At 42.9% G+C, this 22,582-nt stretch overlaps 1 protein-coding gene across 2 annotated transcripts in view; it reads right to left on the reverse strand.

The window, feature by feature from the left end:
- grid1b (glutamate receptor, ionotropic, delta 1b) overlaps nt 1-22,582 on the reverse strand; it is an 860,177-nt gene that overhangs the window by 34,486 nt on the left and 803,109 nt on the right. For both annotated transcript variants that reach the window (XM_033611152.2, XM_033611151.2), the window contains exon 14: nt 8,849-9,044. In XM_033611152.2, coding sequence (XP_033467043.1) covers nt 8,849-9,044 — 196 coding nt within the window. The remainder of the gene's footprint in view (nt 1-8,848; nt 9,045-22,582) is intronic.

Consider the following 22,582-nt stretch of genomic DNA (forward strand, 5'->3'; position numbering starts at 1 on the left):
TCTCTTTCAAAATAAAAGCACTACGTAGCTACAACACCGCAAAGTGACATTTTTTTCTTTAAACAACACACACATGGTTGGGTTTAGGACAAAAGAACAGGGTTTGGCTTTACAATCTTACAGGAAGTGAACACCGACCTCCCTGGTGAAAGTCGGTGGTTGTTGGACCCATCCACCACCCCTCCCACCTGCTCTACTCAGACTTCTGCCCCCTTAACTTTGATTGTTGTCCTGCTGCATTTCCTGTGACACCGCCTGGCCCCATTAAGGCCCTGACACACCAAGCCGACAGTCGACCGTCGACCAAAGTCGGGCCGTCGGTGAGCGTCTGTCGGCCTAGTTTTTCCATCGGCACTTTGGCGTCTGTGGCTTTTCAGCCGATTCAGCTTGTGAATCGGCGGTGGAGCTTGTCGGTGAGAGAGATCACTCTGATTGGCTGTTCAGGTTTTATTTCCTCGCCCCTGTAGCGTGTGAATCTGTCTGTAGTGAAACCGGGGCTAACCGGTGCTTCCTCCTCAGGCTCCACTTCACTCAGCTGCCCCACAGACCCGCTGCTTCTTCACACTTTAACCTGAATAACAAACCGGAGCTAGCTGTGAGGCTAGCAGAGCGTTAGCCGCAGCATGACGGAGGGAAGCACAGCCACTGCTGCGGTTCTCGGCTGCACAGATAGGAAACCCCTCGGCTGACAGAAGTACCACTCTCTCACTCCGCTCTCTCTCTGACGCAGGCACAGAACGTACGTGCTACTTGGCCCATCGTTACTTTAGTTTGTTGTTGTATTTCCTGCGTTAATAATTCTTTCTGTGTAAATAAATTATTCATTATTTTGCCTTCAAACTGCGTCACACTCTTTTTTTCTCATAGCTTTAGAGCCGAGACATGACACTGCGACCGGCCACATATCATGTCAATGTTTTTCATTGGTGTCTGACGACGGTAGTCACTGACCAAGCGCCAGGACGTAAAGTGACATGTTAGAGCACCACTGCTCAGTGGGAAGCTGACAACACTTTCAAAATAAAAGCCTCGCTCCAGAAATTCAAAAAAAAAAATTTTGTTTTTTTTTTTTGGATGAAGTTGACCTCCAGTCTGTGGACTAGATTATGATGTATTCTATAATATTATAAACACTTTTTATTTGAAGTGCTGAAAATATTTGAATTTGATCTTTTTCATGTCTGTTTTGCAGTGTTGTGTGTTTTTAAAGGCTCATTGCAGGACAGGCATATATACATGATCGCAGTGGCGGGAGCACGTCACGACGGGCCCCAGTGCACACTATCGTGCATGTGTTGTCTTGACACAAATAGAAACTTGACACTGGACAACATCAACATACATATTACCCATCAATCATCACTGTACATCTGACAAAAATATCAAAGAAAGTAAGACATTAATCATTTAATTGAATATTATTTATAGTTCATTTATAGATTTTATAGTTTATGTCAAAAAAGCATATTATTTTGTTTTAGAAAGCTGCTGACGATTTAAAAAGAAAAAGAAAACCATGATGGATGGCTTTGCCTTTTTGAGGACATATATAGCAAATGGCACCGTTTTTAAATTAATCATGGTCTTTATTTCAATCATTTATCTCTGAACACAGGTTTATTTCCAAGGTGGCAATCTGAATCATTTGCAGAGGCCCGCTTTCTCTACGGACCCCTCTCAGCAGGGTGAGGAGGAGGTGACAATAACACACATCTAAAAGCAGCAGCAGTAAGTGGATGAGGATGTGGGTGTTTTCACTGTGTCAGCAGAGCTGCTGCAGGAGCATCTGCTTTCACTTCAACCTGCTCGCTGTCACTGCTAATTGTATCCACACACACACACACACACACACACACACAGAGCAGAGTGTTTGTAAAACGCTCCGTCTCCTCCCTCCTTGTATAGTAACAGGGAGACTTGAGTCTTCAGATCCTCTCATGCTGTTACAACCTAATTACCACGTCACGTCTCTGTGATGCTCTGATTGCACGTAGCTGCTGCTGTTAGCCTCGGCACGCTCTCTGTGTTTCCCTCTCATCGTCTGAGGAGAGGCTGTTTTTCCTCTCTCCAGGTAACTGTTGGAGGAAAAGCTGTGCCGTGTTTGCAGAGTCGTGCGTCGACGCTGAGCTTTGGACAACACGCTGGGCTGCAGAGAGCTGAGCAGCGTTCAGCAGGATAAAGGTTCTTATGAATCAAAGGAGGAAACAAAAACACAAAGCAGACGAACAGAACGCTCAGATCTACAGTCAGTGCTGCTCGGTGCAGACATACCAGCGGCCTCAGTAATGAGTCTGCATCAGAGCAAACAGTGTCACTGTGTGGCTGCGCGGTGACATCAGGGGTCAGCTCAAGATATTTCTTCATGAAAATTAGGTCGTTTTGTAGAGGAAAACTCTTTCCTTACAAAAACAACATGTAGCATCTTTGAAACAAACTCTTCTACATGCAGCAGAGATTTAAAAGTGACGCCACGAAGACTGAAAAATGCGACTGCAAAGATCAGAAGGTAAAACTAGAATCACCGTCCCAGGGTTGTATGACTCCGCCCACCAGTCCATTGTCTCTGACAGTCTCCATCCATGTCAGTGAAAACATGGATGCTTCACACACAGAAGATCTATACAATCAGCACAGTTTCAAGATCAGAGTCACCAATTCAGTATCTGACCAAATGTCTCCCCTTCTGTTCCTGAGATATGACGTTAAAACATGATGATGTCACAGTCAAGCTGACCTTTGAACTTTTGACCTTCATCATTTTATCCTGTTAATTCTTGTGGCCAAAAACACATTTTGTGAGATCACACTGACCTTTGATCTTTGACCACCACAATCTGTTCATCATTGAGTCCAAGTAGACGTTTGTGCCAAATTTGATTAAATTCCCTAAAGGCCCTCTTGAGATATTGCGTTCACAAGACTGAGACAAATGTGATCACAGTAACCTTGACCATTGATCACCAAATTCAGATCAGTTCATCTTTGAGTCCAAGTGGATGTTTGTGCCAAATTTAAAGAAATTTCTCCCAAAAAGTTCTTGAGTTATCAATTTCACGAGAATGAGATGGATGCTAGGTCACAGTGATCTTGGCCTATGACCACCATAATCTAATTAGCCATTGTTGAGTCCAAGTGAACGGATAAAAATTCCTTCAAGGGATTCTTGAGATGTCATGTTCAAAAGAGTGGACGGACAGGTGGATGCAAAGATGGATGAAAAAGCCCAAAACATAACGCCGCTGGCCTTGGCTGTCCCCAGCATGGAGGCATGAAAAAGACTGACAACTATAATTGTTATTAAATTCACTGTACTTCAAAATTAAGCGTGTTTTTTACAGACTTGACATGTTTGCGAGTCACTTGCGGTCCATTCACAATAGACCCACGACCCACCAATTGGGAAACAATGATGTAGACAGTAGTATCTTTTATTTATTGTATATAAGCAGAGTACACTTTATGGCTGTATTTGTTTCTGACAGAGAATATAGTATAACAGGAAATTAGTTTTCAATTTTTGATTAATTTGGTTAATTACGTCCATTTTGGATTCCTCACCTCACAACCTACACACCCAGCTGATGTTTGAGGTGGAGGTGGTGGAGGAGCTCACAGGAGACACGAGTTCTCATCCTGTGACAGACCTGTTATTAACGTGACCAGTAATCATCTTTATCTGACTCTGACATTACCATGGTTACCATGAGCAGATAATGTAGAAGACAGACTGTGATCAGTCCAAGTTCTGCACTAATCACTGCTGCTAATACCTGCACTGCTCTTTCATTTTAATTCAGATATATATGTTACACATCTTTATGGTATCTTTATGATCATTTTCTTGTATTCCTCCTCTATATATATGTTTCCTAGTTTCTGCAATACTAGCTTTTATTTTTTCTCTCTCATTATGTTTGTGCTATGTAGCAGAGGTGGGCAATATATCTATTAGATATATCTACTGCTATTGTACAGTCAGATTTTGCGACCATGGAGCACCTGTGTGACATGCAAATACTATTTATATATGATTTAGAGAGCTGTTAGTTTTATTCCATCTCACAGTGAATTAATTCTCATGTTTAACGTTGTCATGGTAACAGTTTAACTGCGTTTGTTTTTGTATTTGCAGAGCTCCACAGTGACTGTTTTGTTGCATTTTGCAACCATGGAGCACCAGTGTGCCTTGCAAATACTATAAATGTATGTGTTTGTTTCCAGCTCACAGTGAATGACTCTTCACGTTAACAGAAGCAGCGGTAACAGTTTAACTTTACGCTAACTGCTAATATCTTAGTGTTGAAAAGAAGCTTCAAGTTCAGCTGGAGATGAGCCGGGGCCTTCAAAATAAAAGCATTAGTTACTTATAACAGTACCTTATTTAACTTTATCGTGACAATACTTAAATTAACTTAAATACAACAGAACTTTAATTAATTTATTACACCAGTATTTTATTTCACTTTATGTCTTTGTTGTCTTTGAATTTTACGATGTCAGTACATAATTTGATTATGACAATATTTTATTGCACTTTATAATGACAGTACATCAATTAATTTATTCTAACAGTACTTTATTAGAACAATACTTCATTTTACTTTATTGTAAAAGTGCTTTGATAACTTCATTATAACAGTACTTTATTTTACTTCACTATGACAGTATTTTAATTAATTACTTTTACCAGTATTTTATTTCACTTTATTCTAACATTACTTTCATTTAAGTTTATTATGGCACAACTTTAATTAATTTCTTATAACAGTATTGTATTTACTTTATTGGAACAGTATTTTATTTTACTTTATCATAACAACACATAATTAAACTTAGGACAGTACCTTAATTAATTTATTATAACAGTATTTTATTTCAGCTTATTCTAACATTACCTATATATAACAGTACTTTACTTAATTTGATATAACAGAATTTTATGATGCCAATACTTAAACTATGACAATTTTTTATTTTACTTTATAATGACAGTACCTTAATTATTTATTTTAATAGTATTTTACTTTACTGTAAAAGTGCTTTGATAACTTTATCATAACAGTACTTTATTTATCTTTACTATGACAGTACTTTAATTAATTTTACCAGTATTATATTTCACTTTAATCCAACATTACTTTTATTTAATTTTATTATGGCACCAATTTAATAGATTTATTATAACAGTATTGTATTTAACTTTATTATAGAACAGTAGCCACATTATTTTAGTTCATTGTAACTGTAGTTTATTTTATAGTTTATTACTCTAGTAGTTTACAGGAGATTTTAAAATATCGAGACATATGCTGTGTATCGTGATATTATTTACAGGCCATATCACTCAGCTCAACTATGCACCAATACACCAGTTCCTCAAATGTGAAAACCTGTTTATCAATAAACCAGATTCTGATTCTGAAAGACTGAATAAAGTCTGAACGTCAGCCGCTGTTTTGGAGAATCGTCCAACATGGACATTCTGGTCTGCTGGTTGTTTCTGCAGCACACATGATGTGTCCCTGGAGTCCAGAGGACGCCAGAGTTACAGAGACATTCAGCCTCAGTGTGGCTGACGTTACAGCTGAGCGTTAGAGTGTTCAGCTGCTTCAGGCGGCGTCTTCGCAGCACGTCTTCCTCGGCAAACTGTTGTTAGTGATAAAGATGCACAAACAGTCAAAGTGTCCTCGGTTTAACTGTCAGGATGTGAGTATGTCTCTGCCAGCGTGTGGGAGGACGGGGGGCAGCCGAGCGGCTCTGTATTGGAAAAGCACTCAACAATAGCAATAAAACTGATTAAAGTGTGTGTGTGTGTGTGTGTGTGTGTGTGTGTGTGTGAGACACTGTTTGGGGTGAGTGCGAGAAGAAATCGTCAAAAAACATAGGGGGGGTGTTTATCATGCAAATGGCTGAATAATGGATGCGCTCAGAGCCGATTTGTCTCCGACGCTAATTTGTCATTGGCTTTTTGGGAGATCTATGAGCATAATAATGTACACACGCACACACACACACACACACACACACACACACACACTGCCTCACTAATTGCTGTATTGTGCAATTGCTGTTGCAATTAAGTTATGGGTAAACAGAGGAGTGTCTTTGTATGTTTGCCTGCCATGACTAAGAAAGGAGTGTGTGTGTGTGTGTGTGTGTGTGTGTGTGTGTAAACCTGATGGTGACAACAATGGACTCACAGTGAGTGACAGCCAGTTAAAACACTGTTCTCCTTCACACCACAGATCACATTATTGTGACTGACAGACGGCTCATTCATTCACGTAAGTCACAACTCAAACGTGATTCAGAGGCTCGAGCGAGAAGCTGCAATTTCACGTCAAAATATAATTAAAATGTACGTGTGTGTGTTACTGCTGCAGACACACAGTCATGGAGCCTCTCCCTGTTGATGCTCTGGTATTTGAGATTGGAAACTTGCCCGCTGAACTCAGGCGGCACAATTAATCAAATATAAATCACAATCACGATTTTGGCTTCGTGATCGACTGATACTGATGTTTAAAATGCTCCACTCATAGAAAACCCAGCTGCTTCCGAAACTAACAGCCAGACTCCACTTCTGGAGAGCTGCCTGCTGCACGTGCACCCCACAGCAGCAGCAGTCTGTGACAAACTTTCCTGAATGTGTCAGTGGCAGACGGGCACAAATCAGCTGCCATCAACTTGTCACTCCAAGTCATCGAAAACTGCACTTCAGTAACTTCCAGCGTCAGCACGAAACCAAATAAGCTGTCCTCTCACATTTGCAGGATATGTGGTCGGTCGCTGTTATTGTTTAACGGTGCCAAGCAGCATCGGGGGAATGTAGTGGGACAACAATGAAAGTTAAGGCATAAGAAGTAGGGCAGGCAGGAGGGGTGGTGATGGGTCCAACAGCCACCAACTTTCACCCGGGAGGCCGGTGTTCACTTCCTGTAAGATTATAAAGCCAAACCCCGTTCTTTTTTCCTAAACTCGACCACGTATGTGTTGCCAAAGAAAACAAAATGTAAATTTGCGGTGTTGTAACGATTTAGTGCTTTTATTTTGAAAGAGACCAGGTGGGGGACGGCAGCTGATGAGAGTTGTTTCAGTGAGGAAGACAGACCGAAGTTTGTCTTCAGTTATTGTCCATATGTCTTAATGTCTACCAATAAACTGTCGATGGAGTCACGAAGCGAAGCTGACCAAGTGACGGCCGTCAGGTCAGTGCCAGAACAGCAAGGCAAAAACGCTCACTCCCTGGTAGCATATGTACGGGTAGCCAAGTCCTAGAAGCCCAATGTGAGTGTTTGCCCTCAGTAATAGTACCAAGCGCTCAGGGTTGTGTTTGCAGTGACAAAGTAGTTTGTAAAGAGTGCAGAGACTCGTGTCTGCGGCGGAAAACAACACCTGAGGAGACACCACAATCTGCAGGATAAGGAACGAATGAAAAATGAATAATGTCGCAAATGTTCCCTTGCTGACTTCCTGTCCTTCTCCAGCGTCATCTTAGTTATCCCTAACAGTGACGCTGCAGCGTGTCACAGCACTGTGACCGCTGTAAACTAAATAAATAAACCACAAATCATATGATATGCTTTGCTTCTTCGTAAACTTCCAGAATTAGCTGTTGCTCAATGAGAGTAAAGTCTGCTGCACATGTCTCCTCCGTTTTCAGCCCAACCCCAATACCCCTCTTGCCCACTACCCCTTGGCCCTCGAAATGAAGCAACGAGGGGTAGAAATCTTTCCCTAGGAATTGGGACACCACTCACTACGTCACCACGTCGGTTACGTTCACGCATATGTAACTATTTTAAACGGGAAGCTGCGAGCCATCTACATTTCCAACCGGCATCTGCAATGGAGTCTCATTCATCCTACCGATCACGTTTGCTGCATTCATCATGCTTCGTTTGATGAACGACAGATAACAGGGGACCTCTGCTAGCTAGCTAACCAGCTAATATTACGAGGCAGCATAGTTATACTAGCTGGTGTGTTATCATAATGTGAAAAGTCAGACAATTGTGCAGAACAAGACAGATGACAGACGCCAGATAGTGCGAGTTAGCTAGCTAGCTAACAAGCAATCTGACGACGGTAACGTTAGCTATGTATGAACTTTTTTCTGTCTCTTGCTCGGTGGTAGCCATGGCGACGTCTACCCCTCGCTGGCAAGTCAGCATCTGAAATCCCTCGCTCCGAAGGGCTAGTTTCATATCCACTACCCCTCGTTATGCCCCCTACCCCTACATGCAAAAAGGAATTGGGACACCACTACCCCTCATGGGAACGCACAAATGTAGGGGTAGGGCCAAGGGGTAGGGCTAAGGGGTAGAGCCAAGGGGTAGGGCTAAGGGGTAGGGCCAAGGGGTAGGGCTAAGGGGTAGGGCTAAGGGGTAGGGCCAAGGGGTAGGGCTAAGGGGTAGGGCTAAGGGGTAGGGCCAAGGGGTAGGGCTAAGGGGTAGGGCTAAGGGGTAGGGCTAAGGGGTAGGGCCAAGGGGTAGGGCTAAGGGGTAGGGCTAAGGGGTAGGGCCAAGGGGTAGGGCTAAGGGGTAGGGCCAAGGGGTAGGGCTAAGGGGTAGGGCTAAGGGGTAGGGCCAAGGGGTAGGGCTAAGGGGTAGGGCTAAGGGGTAAGGCTAAGGGGGGGTATTGGGACGGGCCCTAAATGTGTGATCAGTGTCATGGTCTGTTGAAGAAACCAGGAACGTGCATTTATCCAAAATACTTACACCTGACTTCACCTAGTCGCACCTTCTCAACGTGGTTCAGCCAACACAGAGAAGACTAACTTTATCTGTTATCCTGGATTTCTCACACACACACATACACACACACACACACACACACACTGTCTTACCTTGCGTATGCCCTCTGACGGGCTGGACACGGAGTAGTCCATGCCGTTGTTCTTGCTGATGGTCCTCCACAGCTCTGCGTAGGTGCTGTCCTGCTCCAGAGGGTTGGTGCCTTTGTTCCTGAAGTAGTCGTAGACCGCCGAGTCCCTCACCGTGCCGTAGTCCACGTCGATCTGCCGTGCCAAATCCTGGAACGACCTGGAGGACATGACAAAGAGATGGGAGGGACTGTTACTGTCTCCAATTCACTCATTCATCAGTTAACTCTTCTGTGTTCTGGCATCAAGTGATCAAACATGGGTCAGCTCTGGCCCACGTGTACAGCACAGCAGCTGCAGGGTTTAGGGGTGGAGATTTGGCCATGAAGAAGCTCCAGTTACGACGCCATACACTGGAAAACTTTGAAAATTTTGGATTATGTCGCCTCAACTCTCTCAGCCTCCGTTGGTTAGCTGCACAGTGGGAGGAGACTGTTGGAATGACATCCCTCTCCCCAGCAACACTTTCCAGCTCCTCCTGGAGGATCCCGAGGCCATTCCCAGGCCAGATGAGATATGTAATCCCACGTCCCCCTGGTAGGAGGCCCTGGGGCAGACCCAGAACACACTGGAGGGATTATATATCTCATCTGGCCTGGGAACACCTTGGGATCCTCCAGGAGGAGCTGGAAAGTGTTGCTGGGGAGAGGGATGTCTGGAGTACTTTGCTTGGCCTGCTGCCCCCGCGACCCGGCCTCAGATAGGCGGATGAAAATGGATGGATGTAACCTTTATACTCTATGTTCCTGTATTTTCAGTGATATATTGCATCATGTTTTGGTCTGAAACATGTGTCGTAAGTGATCATAGACGACTCTTCAAACGCTGAAAGCTTCATTCCTTCTAGAAAACTGACTATGACTTTGTAAACTGTAATATAATCACAGCTGTTTTCTTCAGAGCATCAATATGACAGGAAACTGATTTCAGGTCAGCTCCTGTATTTGTAAAGACCTGCAGCGTGTGGACACTGAAGAGATGGGAGACCAGTTTTAATCAACGACACCCTCGAGACCAACTGATTAGTTTCTGCAGCTGCCTCGAGACATTTCAACAGCAGAGTGGATTTTATTTTAATAAAACAGAACAGCAGCAGCGTCGGATCCATCAAAACAAACACCAGGAAGAATATTGATTCTCTAATAAACAAAAGTAAAGATGAAACCAAAAAAGAATAAAAACAGATTCTTTGATAGACCTAACCCTAAAAATTTAAAGTGAATTTTAAAACTCCGACATATAGAGAACAGGAATAATGTTCTTTATAAACGAACAATAAAAATCTGAAAATCACTGAAGCTAACAGCTCTGTTCAAAATCAAAAATTATGTTTTTATGTGGTGTGTGTTTGAAGGATTATTGTGTTGTTTCATAGTGTTTGGATCATTTACAATACTTGACTTAGATTTTGGATTAAAAAGTGTCTGTAAAACTAAAATAAAACTTTATGTGACAGATTTCTAGGTTTTAAGTTTGTGTGGAGTCCAGAGAAATTATGTTTTTTGAGGCAAAATATTTTGTTTAAGCATTTTTACTGAGACATTGCTGCGTTTTCACTGATGATTTTGCCCCCAACCTGCATATTTTAAGCCACAACATGATCTTTTCTAACCATGACTATCGACCCATTCCCACCAAGCTGTAGGGTTCAGTTCAGTGCACATTTCTTCTGTTTCCACAGTGAAAAGTTGTGGATGGTCCCAGCAGAAGCGTTCCTTAGCGTCCCCATGTTTGGTCCCCCCTCTGTTGGGGTACCTAGCACACAGATCTGGTACTAAAAGGTGGAGCTAGAAACCCTGCAGTCTGATTGGTCAGTAGAGGACGGTCACTCTGGTTTTATGTAACCTCTGTTCATACATCAGTAAACTACAACTATAAAATGAAAGAGAAAAAAATAACTTCATTCACTGGGCCGACTGCCGGCAACTTTTAAGGTGGAACGTTAACTTGTAATGATCACTTTAGTTTTTATATGACTCACACTTTTAGTAATGACTTTAAAAATATAGATTAATTTGGAGCGGATTATGTGAAGGTCATATATTCTATGCTGACGATACAACCGTCATTGGCCTGATAAACTCAAATGACGAGTCACACTACAGATCTGAGGTAAAAAATTTAGTGAAGTGGAGTGAGAACAACAATCTGATCTTAAATGCTTCCAAAACAAAGGAAGCTGTTATTGACTTTGGCCGCAAGAATGAATCCCACCCCCCTCTCACCATAAACAGCACGGAGGTTGAGATGGTGAGTAGTTTTAAATTTCTTGGTGTCACTATCACTGATCATCTCAGCTGGCACTTAAACACCAGCATCATTGTTAAAAAAAATCACTGCAACAGCTTTTCTTTCTGCGCAAATTAAAGGAATTTACCTTAAACTGCCAGATTTGATCAAATTTCTATCGTTGCATGATTGAAAGCATCCTTACCTCCTCGCTTACAGTGTGGTTTGGTGATCTAAGTGTACAGGATCGAAAATCCTTAAGCAGAGTCGTTCGGTCTGCCCGCAGGACCACTGGTGCTGACCTGTCAGATCCTGATGTCATTTACGGCTCCAGGCTTCTGTCCCGCGCCTTAGGTATTGTAAACGACCCTACTGGTCACCCTGGTGCTGGTCTTTTTGTTCTTCCATCCGGCAGACGCTATCGTTCTATCAAATGTTCTTCCTCTCGGTCTGCCAATAGTTTCTTTCCCAGTGCTGTGCGTAGCCTTAACAACTTCATATCACATACTTAACAATGTATGGTGTATGCTTTATATTTCTTGTACTTGTGTATAAATAATGCACTTTATATTCATGCACTTTGTCCAAAGTGAGTGTCGGTTGATCTATGGGGGCACCTGTCTTTTTATTACTCTTATTTATGTATTTATTCATTGTTTTTTTAACCTTGTCTACTGTTTTTCATGTATTTTTATGCTGAGCTCTTGCAACTCATTTCCAATGCAGTTTTTCTGCAAATGGCAAATAAACTGATTCTGATTCTGGTTCCTCACTTCCTGCGGGCTACAGCAACACTAAACCCCTGAGCTTGCCTGCTATTTTTAAATATCCCATGGAGAGAGACTCTCACTGCAGCCTGTTCTATTTTGTTGTGAAAATGTGGGCGTGCAGCCTCGTTCTGTGGACGATAAACCAGGTGCAGACTTCCATCTGTGTCACCACTGATGAGGAAATACAGCGAGTGCTGGACGGAGCAGTGAGTGACAACAACCCCGCCCACATTTAAGAAGACTGTCTGAACAGACTGAGGGTCTAGGTACCATGTCTGAAGGCTTACTGCTGGTTCCAAAGGGACTGGACTGAAAGGTTTGGTGGAGACGGGGCTTATGTAGTTTAGTTTAGCACATGATAACCTCAGCATTGTTTAGATGTAAAGACACGTAAAGTTTCAGTGTATCTGCAACATAATGATGTGCAAATAAAACATATTAGTGATTTGCAGAAATGCTCTACACCAACATTTATTCTGGGTTGGACTGATTTGCTTGGAAGTTTGTGTTACTTCTTATTTTTGATGATAATGACCAGACACAAACTATGAACACTTGCAGACACACAGAGAAACTGGAATTAAAATTATGACGTTTTAGGTCGACTCCTTGATTTGAATTTTAAAACATCATCAGATAAATTTAGGATCTTTTTCAGGGTGCTGCTGCAGAGATGAACAGAATCAGTGAAAAAACTTTAAGAAAATAAACTGACAGAAATGAAAAGTCAATCAGGATCTGATTGCTTTAAAAAAGGAACCAACACCAGCCTCAGACAGGAAGTGACACAGTAAACAGTCAGGACAGACTGAACATGTGTGTCAGCGTTAACGCCTTCACATCCACTAAAGCTAACAAGCGATGTGTTATAATGACAGGACAGAGACGACACATTAGTGCAGCAGATGTTTCCTGCCTGCTGTTTGGACACTGATGGGACCCGTCAGGTGGTGCGCCTCCATAAGTGGGAACTCCGGTTCTAACTGGAGCTTCTGGTTTGCTGAAGACGAGGAAATCTTTCTGACACATGAAACATGACCTGTTTCCTGCAGCTGAACACTTTTTCAGTCACGTGATGTTTGTTGTGTTGAAATTAGATTTTCTCTTAATGTTCATATTAATTTCAAACCGTGTTTTCGTGCATGTGGAGCTGACTGATCACAGCTGCTGTCAGAACGGTGTCGACTCAAACGTTAATAATGGTGGAGTCTTAATGAGATAATTGCGGCGCTGGTGGAGGTTAGAGATGAAGTCTAATTGGATTTGCAGCAGGTGGATGTATGGAATCCAATACAATATGTGTGTGCCTGCAGGGCGGCTGTTCGATTCAGCATCATCATTCAAACATTAACGACAGAGCAATTTATTTATGTGGAATTAACATTATATTCACCTGCAGGTGGACATTCATCTTTCATCAGAGCTACTTTTGTTCATTTTCTAAATTAATATTGGTTTATTCATTTCATCTGTAGTTCTGGGCTTCACTCCTGTTTCCTGTTTTATTCTCTGTGAAAACATGAATAAAAGCTCCAATAAAAAACTATTAACATTTATCTGCTATAGACTACTGAGTTTAAAACAAACTGTTCTTTTAGAAACATGCCAGATACTAACGCTGTTTCACACTAAACAAATCTGTCTAAAAGAATTCAAATGGACATTTCTAAAAACTGATTTTCTTAGTTCTTATGGGTCTCTATTGTTGCTGAGAAAAAAAAAATATTTGGATAGACCTCAAATCCAGCAGATATGAAGAATGAACCCTTTGTTCCAACTGATGTCACACCTCCAGTTAAAGCTAGCCTCCTGCTGAATGGGGAAACGTCTTATCAATTTCAATTAGTCCATCAATCAATCATTTATCCCAGGCCAGACGAGATATGTAATCCGTCCAGCGTGTTCTGGGTCTGCCCCGGGGCCTCCTACCGGTGGGACGTGCCCGGAGCACCTCCAGTGGGAGGCGCCCAGGAGGATCCTGATCAGATCCCTGAACCACTTAACGCGGAGTTTGTGTGTCCTTGTGAACCTGGGAGCTGTGTTGTCTGGGGCTAATAGCCCCTGGTAAGGTCTCCCAAGGCAAAGTGGTCCCGGGGGAGGGACCAGACTAAGAGCGATTCAGAGACCTTCGATGAAGCAGACCACTTGGGGGAAGAGTACCTCGCCTGGTATGGGGAAACTGGGGCCTCCTCCTGGAGCCAGACCCAGGGGGAGAGCTCGCCAGCGAGCATCTGGTGGCCGGGCCTTAGGTTATGGGGCTCGGTCGGGCTCAGCCCAAAGTAATAACATTGAGCCGTCGCCCTGTGGGCCCACCACCCGCAGGGATAGAAATCAGGGTTGGGTGCATTGTGTGCCGGGCAGCAGGAAAGGGCGGGGCCCCTGGGCTTTGACTAGGGATGGGTACCGACACTTGGTATATTTATGGTACCGGTGCTGACGTATACGGTAGTAATAAGACTGGATAACAACGTGAATTTCGGTGCCGCCGCGACCCCTCGTTACTGCATGTGACCTTTGTTTTCACCTGCACTGCGAGTGTGAGTCAGATGAGGAAGAAGAGCTTCCAGTCAAGATGCTGCCCAAGGGGGGAAAGCTTTCCAGAGTTTGGCTTTACTTTTCTTCCAAAGATGCGGACTCTGCGACTTGCCACAAATGTTTAAAGAGTTTTATGTGTAGGGGCGGCAATACGTCAAACTTAACCAAACATCTGACCACGCATGGTATATACCTGAAGGTGGAAAAGTGCATCGTTTTTGATAGCTTCCGCGACCCCTCGCCAAGCACATCATCTGCAGCCAGTCCTAGCGTGAAGCGCCAGTGAAGATGAGAGCCCCAGCCCTGCTGCCAGTGTTGTGGACATCACTGATGATGATGACAGCAGCAGCCTTTCTTCGTCATTAGGACTAGGAGAGGTCTTTGGCTATTATTAAGAAGGTATGTTCATTCTTCCTTATCCACTTGCACCCAATGTTTAAGATGGAGATTACCCTGGTGGTAATGGTAAATTATGGCTCTATTGCTAGGTTTGATACAGAATTGTTTTATTGTAATATTTGACATTTGTTGTGACATTTATTTTATATTGATTAATTTATTACTTATACATAATTCTATTTATATTTTTTAAGAATTTGAGAGTTCAAGTTTATATTTTTAAGAATTTAAGATTGTGTATGTCTGAAAATGTCTTAAAATGAAATTATATTGTTTTAGGACAAGATTTGTGTGTTTTCCATTTTTTAAAGTACCGGTTTGAGCACCGTTTAAAAAGTACTGAATAGGTTCCCAGAATGGGATAAAACCTTTTGGTACCATCCCTAGCTTTGACATAGAAGTCCAACAGCATTGAATGTGTAAGAGAAGAAGAAGCCGCTAACAACATGGAGAAATCTACATCCAGAGCCGTGACTTTTTGGACAGACCAAATGTACAGAGCTGTAAAGTTGTCCACCGTGGTACCAGTTAGCTGCTAGCTAACCATAGCTAACTTGTTTGTCCATTGTTTGGTCTGTGACGTAATAGGTCAACAGGAAAAAGGTCCAATACTAACAAGCTGAAAGGGGGCATATCTCCACCTATCGTAGAGGAGTCGCACATACTTGGCTCAATGACTCGATCTCCTCCCGTGCTTCTATACTCCCAGCTTGCATCTCACATCCTGCTACTATGCGCTGAACTGTCTCAGGGGTCCCGTCTGCTGTCGTAGACCCTTACCTCTATGGATCTGATGTCCACGGCCTGTTCTTGTGCTGCCATGATCAAGGCCTCTGTGCTGTCCTCCAGGTCGGCCTTTTACAGCCACTGGTAGGATTTCTTGATGCCCGCCACTTCTTCTATCTGCCAATGGCACATCACATGGAGGGGTTTGGTCTTTAATGATATATCTTCTTCCTCCTCATCACCCTCTGTCTTGTGCTGCCTGAGGCACTCTCTGAGCAGGTCATCCTGGGGGGCCATCCTCCTGACATATTCTTGGATGCTCCTTATTTCATCCTCAGTTATGGCGCTGACACTCACTGATCCTTGCCCTCCATCTTTCTGTTGTTCACACAGTCTTGGGGTGCTGGACTTTGGATGGAACCCTCCATGCACTGTGAGGAGTGTTTGTCTCCTGACATCAGCGGCATCCATCTCCTCCTGTGGCCAGCTCACTATTACAGCTGGGTATCTGATGACTGGTACATGTTGATAGCTTGGGTCTTATTCCTCCCATTGAGCTGGTCTCTTAGCACCTATCTTACCCTCTGTAGGTATTTGACTGTGGCTGACCTCCGTGCGTCCTCATCCTGGCTCCCATTGGCCTGTAGGAGACCCAGGTACTTGTACTTGTAATATATATATTATATTTCAGTGACATCTATAGTATTTTGTTATGAATCATTATCAATCCTCTCAACAGTCTGTTGAAATCTGCACCTGAAGCAAAACTCTCTGCAAGTTCCTTTTTCCAAAATCAAGTTTCAATATGAAATGAAACACATAATTCAGCCATCATTTTCTAAACGCTCCCATCTGCCCACAGTCCCTTGTGTTTTAGGGTCATTGCTTGTATTTGATTCAATAAAATAAAGTTCACTAATCTGCAGCTCAGAGTGAACAAAATCCTGCAGCAAATAATAAATACATTTAATAAATACATTTTACTGGATTCCTTTTTTCCAACACTGTTTTCCTATAAATGTGTTTCTGTGTATATACGGGTACATCTTTATTTTCCCCATCATGTTCTTAGTGCCACCGCCGCCGCCTCTTTCTATTTTCCCTCTGCTCTCTGCAGGCAGTGTGCAAAGTATTTTTCAGGTCTGCTGTTGTTTGGAACCACTTGAGATCAAATAACTTTGTTTTTAGATGAACAGAGTGATAAGAGGAAACACTGGAGTTTGAAAAGCATCAAGTCACACAAAAATGGAGATGGAAAGTGGCGGCACTCCAAAAAATTGGTTCTGAGTACAGTCCTTCAGCGAGGAGATGATTTTTTATTTTTATTTTTTATCTTTTTACACCTCCGGATATCACAACACGCACACACACATATACACCTGACACATCCCCCCTGACCATCATAACTAAACCCAAACACTTAAGCTATCACCATGTTTCTTTCATGTTGGTCATCTTTCGTCTGGGACAGCCCAAAATTACAGCGTGTACCAGGCTTAAAAACAGATTTGGATGCATTGCTGCATGAGGCTCTCCACTTGAAGGGTTAAAAAAAAAAAGTTTCTTAAAAGAGGAAATTAGCACCGTAGCTGATGCTAACATGAATTTTACAAACGTTGAACCATGCATTAATATCCTGCATGTTTCATTCAGTCTGATCCTCTGCAGTGAGACAGATGGACATCATGATTCATAAAAACCTTCTATGTAACAGACGACGAGCAGCTTTACGTCAGAGCAGACCAGGTTCCATTCATCTGTCTGACGGCCTGTTATGTTGTAGTAATGACAGGCTGCACACAGGGATGTCGATGGTCGTCAGTCAGGGGGCAGATGACTCTCTGCCTCAGGAGGCTTTAAAGAAGTCCACATCATATGCAAATCTCCACTTCTTCATTCATTGAATGTCTATAAAAGCCTGGTCTCACTTAGCATTTACTCTCGGCGCTCTTGAATGAATCGCCCTTCACGGAGTAGCGTGTCGGGGATTTGCTGATGAAAATGTCAGCTTGGATTTGATTCTCAGAGGAGGAGGGAGGAAGAGGAGGACGGAGGTGTCTGCAGTGTCCCTTCAGATGGGAAATGAGAGATAACATTATTTATTCATACACAAAATAAATTGGCAAAAACAAGATGATGTACCTGAGCTGTGTCGAGTGTGTGCTCATGCATTCAAGCCTGAGAGAAACGCATTACTTTCCTACTCAGAAGACATTTAAAAAGACGACGGTGCATTTATCAGTCTGTCGGAGCTGCGTGGAAGAAGTCGTCCTGACTTTTAACAAAATGAAGAGAAACAGCAGGATATAGAAAACTTAAAGTGAGCTGCTGGAACTGTGCGTGTTCAAAGACACCTACAGAAAAACACGACTTCTACGACTTCTGCTGTCTGAGTTCACTGAGGCTTTAAGACCTGGTGTAAAACATGTCTGTGTCTCACACGTGACGTGTTTTGTTGTTGTTTCCAGGCTGCATGTGTGTGACGTTACTGGTGAGCTGTTTTTAGAGCAAAGATCCGTTCACACTGATGTTGAATACTTCAGACATGAATGTGAACAGTCTGGGCAGGAAGGTGAGGTCCGGGAAAAATCAGAACTTCACTTCTTCTCACTGCTGGAGCTCAGAAACTCCAACTCTGACCAAGATGCATGGAGAGAAAGAAATTATTTTGTCTGCTTTTTGTGTTTGTGTTTTCTTCCTGTCTGAAATTTGTGCACAGCTTTTTGGTGCAGTCCCGGCGGGGCGATGACTTTAAAGTCCCGACGCTGCCTTCAGTGCCCTCTGTAATGTTCACGAATGACGTTGGAGCTGAAATATGAACACAAAAAGGCTGTGCCAATCAGACACTGCTCTCTGGCAGGACGTTGGTTTGGCCTCAGAGGCCTGTGTGTCTCGGTCTGGACTCTAAATAGAGCTGTTGGCTCTTTGAACATGAAATCTAAGCTGAGCGTCGTGTAATCCAGCGGGCCCACACACACACAGGGGGGGCATGATGGTTGAATCAAAGATAAAAAGATGCTTCGGACTTTGATATTCTTCCACTCTTTGGGGTTTTAGTTGGGGGTGAAACAAAAAAGGGGAGAAATAAAATGCTTCTTTTGATCGTCTGCCTGTAACGCTGGCCGGGAGGCCAAAACTCATCAGCCCTGTTGACACCACTTACACCTCGACACCCAGCTGGGTTTAATGAACACACACTTTACATTACTGTCACGCTGCAATATTTATGGATTAAAAAGAGCTTCAAACATGAAGAAGTGGAGACAATATCTATCACTCAAAGCACTTTTATTTATTTATTACATTTTTTAGTTTTGATCAAAAAAATCTCAGCCTGTTGAAACCAGCTGTAAAACATCCACTGCGGCTCTGATGGAAGTTTTAGAAAGAAAATATTAAGATGACGTCACCAGACTGGGGGCTTACAGATTTACATCAGAATATCTCCAGGTTAGATTTGGTGAGTTCAAATGAACATCATTATCACCATCCTGGTGCTGACTATTTACTGGAGTTTACCAGCCTGTCCCTCGTGAGGCAAAAATCAACCAAAATTAACACTGGTAGCGAAGTGAATGTGGACTAAACTGTTCTTTTATAACTATTCATTTCATTAAAATTTCCATCTGTCATCAAAAACATATCCAAACACATCTGTCTGTATGCCAGCTGGGGTCAAGAACCAAGAATGTTTAGATCATCAGACGAACAATGGATCATACATGTTTGTTTCTACCTGTCAGTGATCACCCATAGCTGGCGTGCTTTTCATACTGGTTAGCTACATCGCTAATGTTAGCGAGCCTTTCATTTTCCCTGCCTGGGTGCAGATGGGAACTGATCTAAACAAGTTATTGGCTGTAAGTTAACGTCAGCAAAGGTTGTTTTCTTGTGGTGGCATTTCTAAAGTGGGCAAAGGTTAAAGTTAACATGTTCTATTATGATCAAGGTGTTAATAAGCAAACAGCGTTAGCTAGCTAGCGCCCTAGCAAGTTGATAAGTTGTACTACCACATATAATCAAGTGCAATATGCCAAATCTATGCTTGATAAACGGGAATTTTTACAATTCTTATAATAAATTATCTTTCACGACGTAAATCAAGAATCATTTAAGAGGTAAAAAAGAATGTTTGGAGATTAAATGTAGCAGGTGCAAAATATCGATCTAAATCTTCAACGTTTTTCAGGCCAAGGACACTTGAGCTTAACGAGAGATGGAGCAGAGACGTCCTCCTACATTTACTGTAAAAAACTGAGTTTCACTAACAGATAGTTCTCCGAATTTTTGGGTCTTCTCTCGTTTACCTGTAGCTGCTCAGTAAGCAGCAGTTGTAGCGTGGCTAGGTGCGTTAGCTTCACCCTTGGTTACGGTAAAATTTAAAAGTTAACTTTAAGCCTCTGTTAAGGTTAAAAGTTACAAAATGATCTTCAAGAATACCTGTATATGTGGAATAATAATAATAAAGCTAACTTATTAACTAACAAATATGTCACCTAAATGTTAGCTAACTAGTTCACCCCGTCATTGTGGATAAGTGTCTTGCAGAGATTTTGCATTAGCTAGCCAACATAAGTGCAGAGGGATTCATGGGTAACAGGTTAATGTCGTGTACTGTATTTTTTTTTTTTTTTTTAATGCATCAATAGGCAGACATATCTTTGGTAACGGTGTCTTGGGTATTCAGACATATTTGAATTTTTGTGTTGTGGAGTTCGTCAGAGATGAAGATGAACTCGGAGCGCTCTGCTGTTGTTACTTTGCAATGTGTGTACTTTAACTTTAAAGTTCTAACTGAACTCATTGTAGATTCTAACATATTATCCTCACCATCTCTGTCATTGTCATTTCTATAGTTTTGTCCTTTTTGTTGTGCGTTAACTTTATGATTATTTTGTTCACTTAAACATTAATATTCCTATTATTACTGCTCAAACTGGTGATCCATTATTGCAGCTTGGTCCTGGTATTTTTGGCATACTAAATTTGATGCACTATGTATTGGGACATACCATGTAGATCTTTTCTGTTATGCTCAGTGGTTTGGTAGTGTGGGTATTGGAACACGTAGAGACAGGTGGCAGATGGTGGAGGCAGGTTAGAAACATTTCCACAGGTTTTTATCTGTAACTTTTCTTGTTTTCCTGGTGATGGAATTATAGGTTTTTATCCTGTAAAACACAAATCATACCTGGAGGTCTGTGTTTATCACTGCCTGTCTGGAACATGAAATTGCAGTCCATCTGAACTGACACAGGTTCAGGTGATTCACTGTGATGAAAGCTGCAGATTGGACGTTCATGTGGCGCAAAGTGAAGCTCAGGGAACGAAAGAGAGTCTTTAACGCTGTACTTTTAGACAGCTGCTCACTCAACACATTCTCACTCCGACCTCGTCACATATCGACGTTTGCTCATGGACTTTCCACGTCCACATATGACGTCCAAGGTACCCTGGGTGTGTTGGTTGTTGACGTTCTGGGACGCCGTGTCAACTTCAGCCTGTTACAGGCATTGTCTGTTTTCAAAATACACTTCTGTTTTCACAGAAAATGTACAGTTTGCATACAGTCTCTTTCAAAATAAAAGCACTACGTCGGAACAACAACATGAATTTACTTTTTTTTTCCCCTTCAACAACACACACACACACACACATGGTTGGGTTTAGGACAAAAGATCAGGGTTTGGCTTTACAGTCTTACAGGAAGTGAACACTGCTTTCCTGGGTGAAAATCAGGGGTTGTTGGACCCATCCCCCACCCCTCCTGCCTGCTTTATTTTCAGCAGGGGATCAATTTACGTTTGGGGCTCTTGCGGTACCATTTGGCCGGATTGGCTGCAGCTGCGGCAGTCGCTGAAGCAAAAACACGAGTGTGAGAGGAGTTCAGGGAGGCTGTGGAGAAGGACTTCGGTTGGCCTCAACGAAGTTCTGGCAAACTGTCAGAAGCCTCAGCAGAGAAGGACCGGGACTGGGGATACTGTGGAGGGGTGGAAGGAGCACTTTCAGGAACTCCTGAACCTGGCTGTCACGTCCTCCATGGAGAAGGCAGAGCCGTAAGACTCGTGGAAACTCTTGCAGAGGTCGCTGAGGTGGTCAAAAAGCTCCCCACTGGCAAGGCGCCAGGTGTGGATGAGATTTGCCCTGAGATGCTGACAGCTCTGGACGTTGTTGGGCTGTCTTGACTGCTGAAATGAGTTTCTTCCTAAGGGTGGGTGGGCTTGCTTGGAGATAGGGTAAGGAGCTTGGACATCCAGAGGGAGCTCAGAGTCGAAAGGGGTCAGTTGAGGTGGTTCAACATTTGATCAGGATCCTCCCGGGCGCCTCCTGTTAGAGATGTTCCAGGCACGTCCCACTGGTAGGAGGCCCAGAGGCAGACCCAGAACACACTGGAGGGATTACGTATCTCATCTGGCCCAGGAACACCTCGGGGACCTCCAGGAGTGTTGCTGGGGAGAGGGACGTCTGGGGTGCTTTGCCCAAGACCTGGCTTTGGATAAGTGGTTGAAAGGCGGTATTTGGGAACACTGCAAACACATATTTCATCCTCCAGAGGTTTCATGTTACATCCATGTAAATTCCACTAAATGTATATGTTTTTATTCAGGACACCAGACTGTGTGAAGCTGTACATGAAATCCTAAAAATCCTATTTAAACTTTTAACCACTTCAAAACTTTCCTCTCTTTAACTGAGAGCATCAGCAGCGCTGCAGAAAACACGACAGCTTCCCACAGAAGCAGAGTTAAGGTCAGCGTGTTCTCCGCTATCAACAGGAGGGTTAAATGTGAGACCGACTGAGAGTTCAGAGCAGAGACTTTCTGCTTCTTCAATTGCATTAAATGCTTGAACTCAGACGCTGTGGTGTCATTTCTTTATGGAGAAATATTCAAGCTAAGGGCTTTTTTCTTTTTTTAATTTGAACCGTCCATCCTCTAAATGTATAACTACATCAGCTCAACTTCTTCCACTTCACACCTTTGACTCGTGGGTTTGTTCTGGTACAGATGATATGAAGCTTTTCTTTTGAGGTGATCTG

The sequence above is a fragment of the Epinephelus lanceolatus genome, chromosome 21 (assembly GCF_041903045.1).
Source record: "Epinephelus lanceolatus isolate andai-2023 chromosome 21, ASM4190304v1, whole genome shotgun sequence".
Lineage (NCBI taxonomy): Eukaryota > Metazoa > Chordata > Actinopteri > Perciformes > Serranidae > Epinephelus > Epinephelus lanceolatus.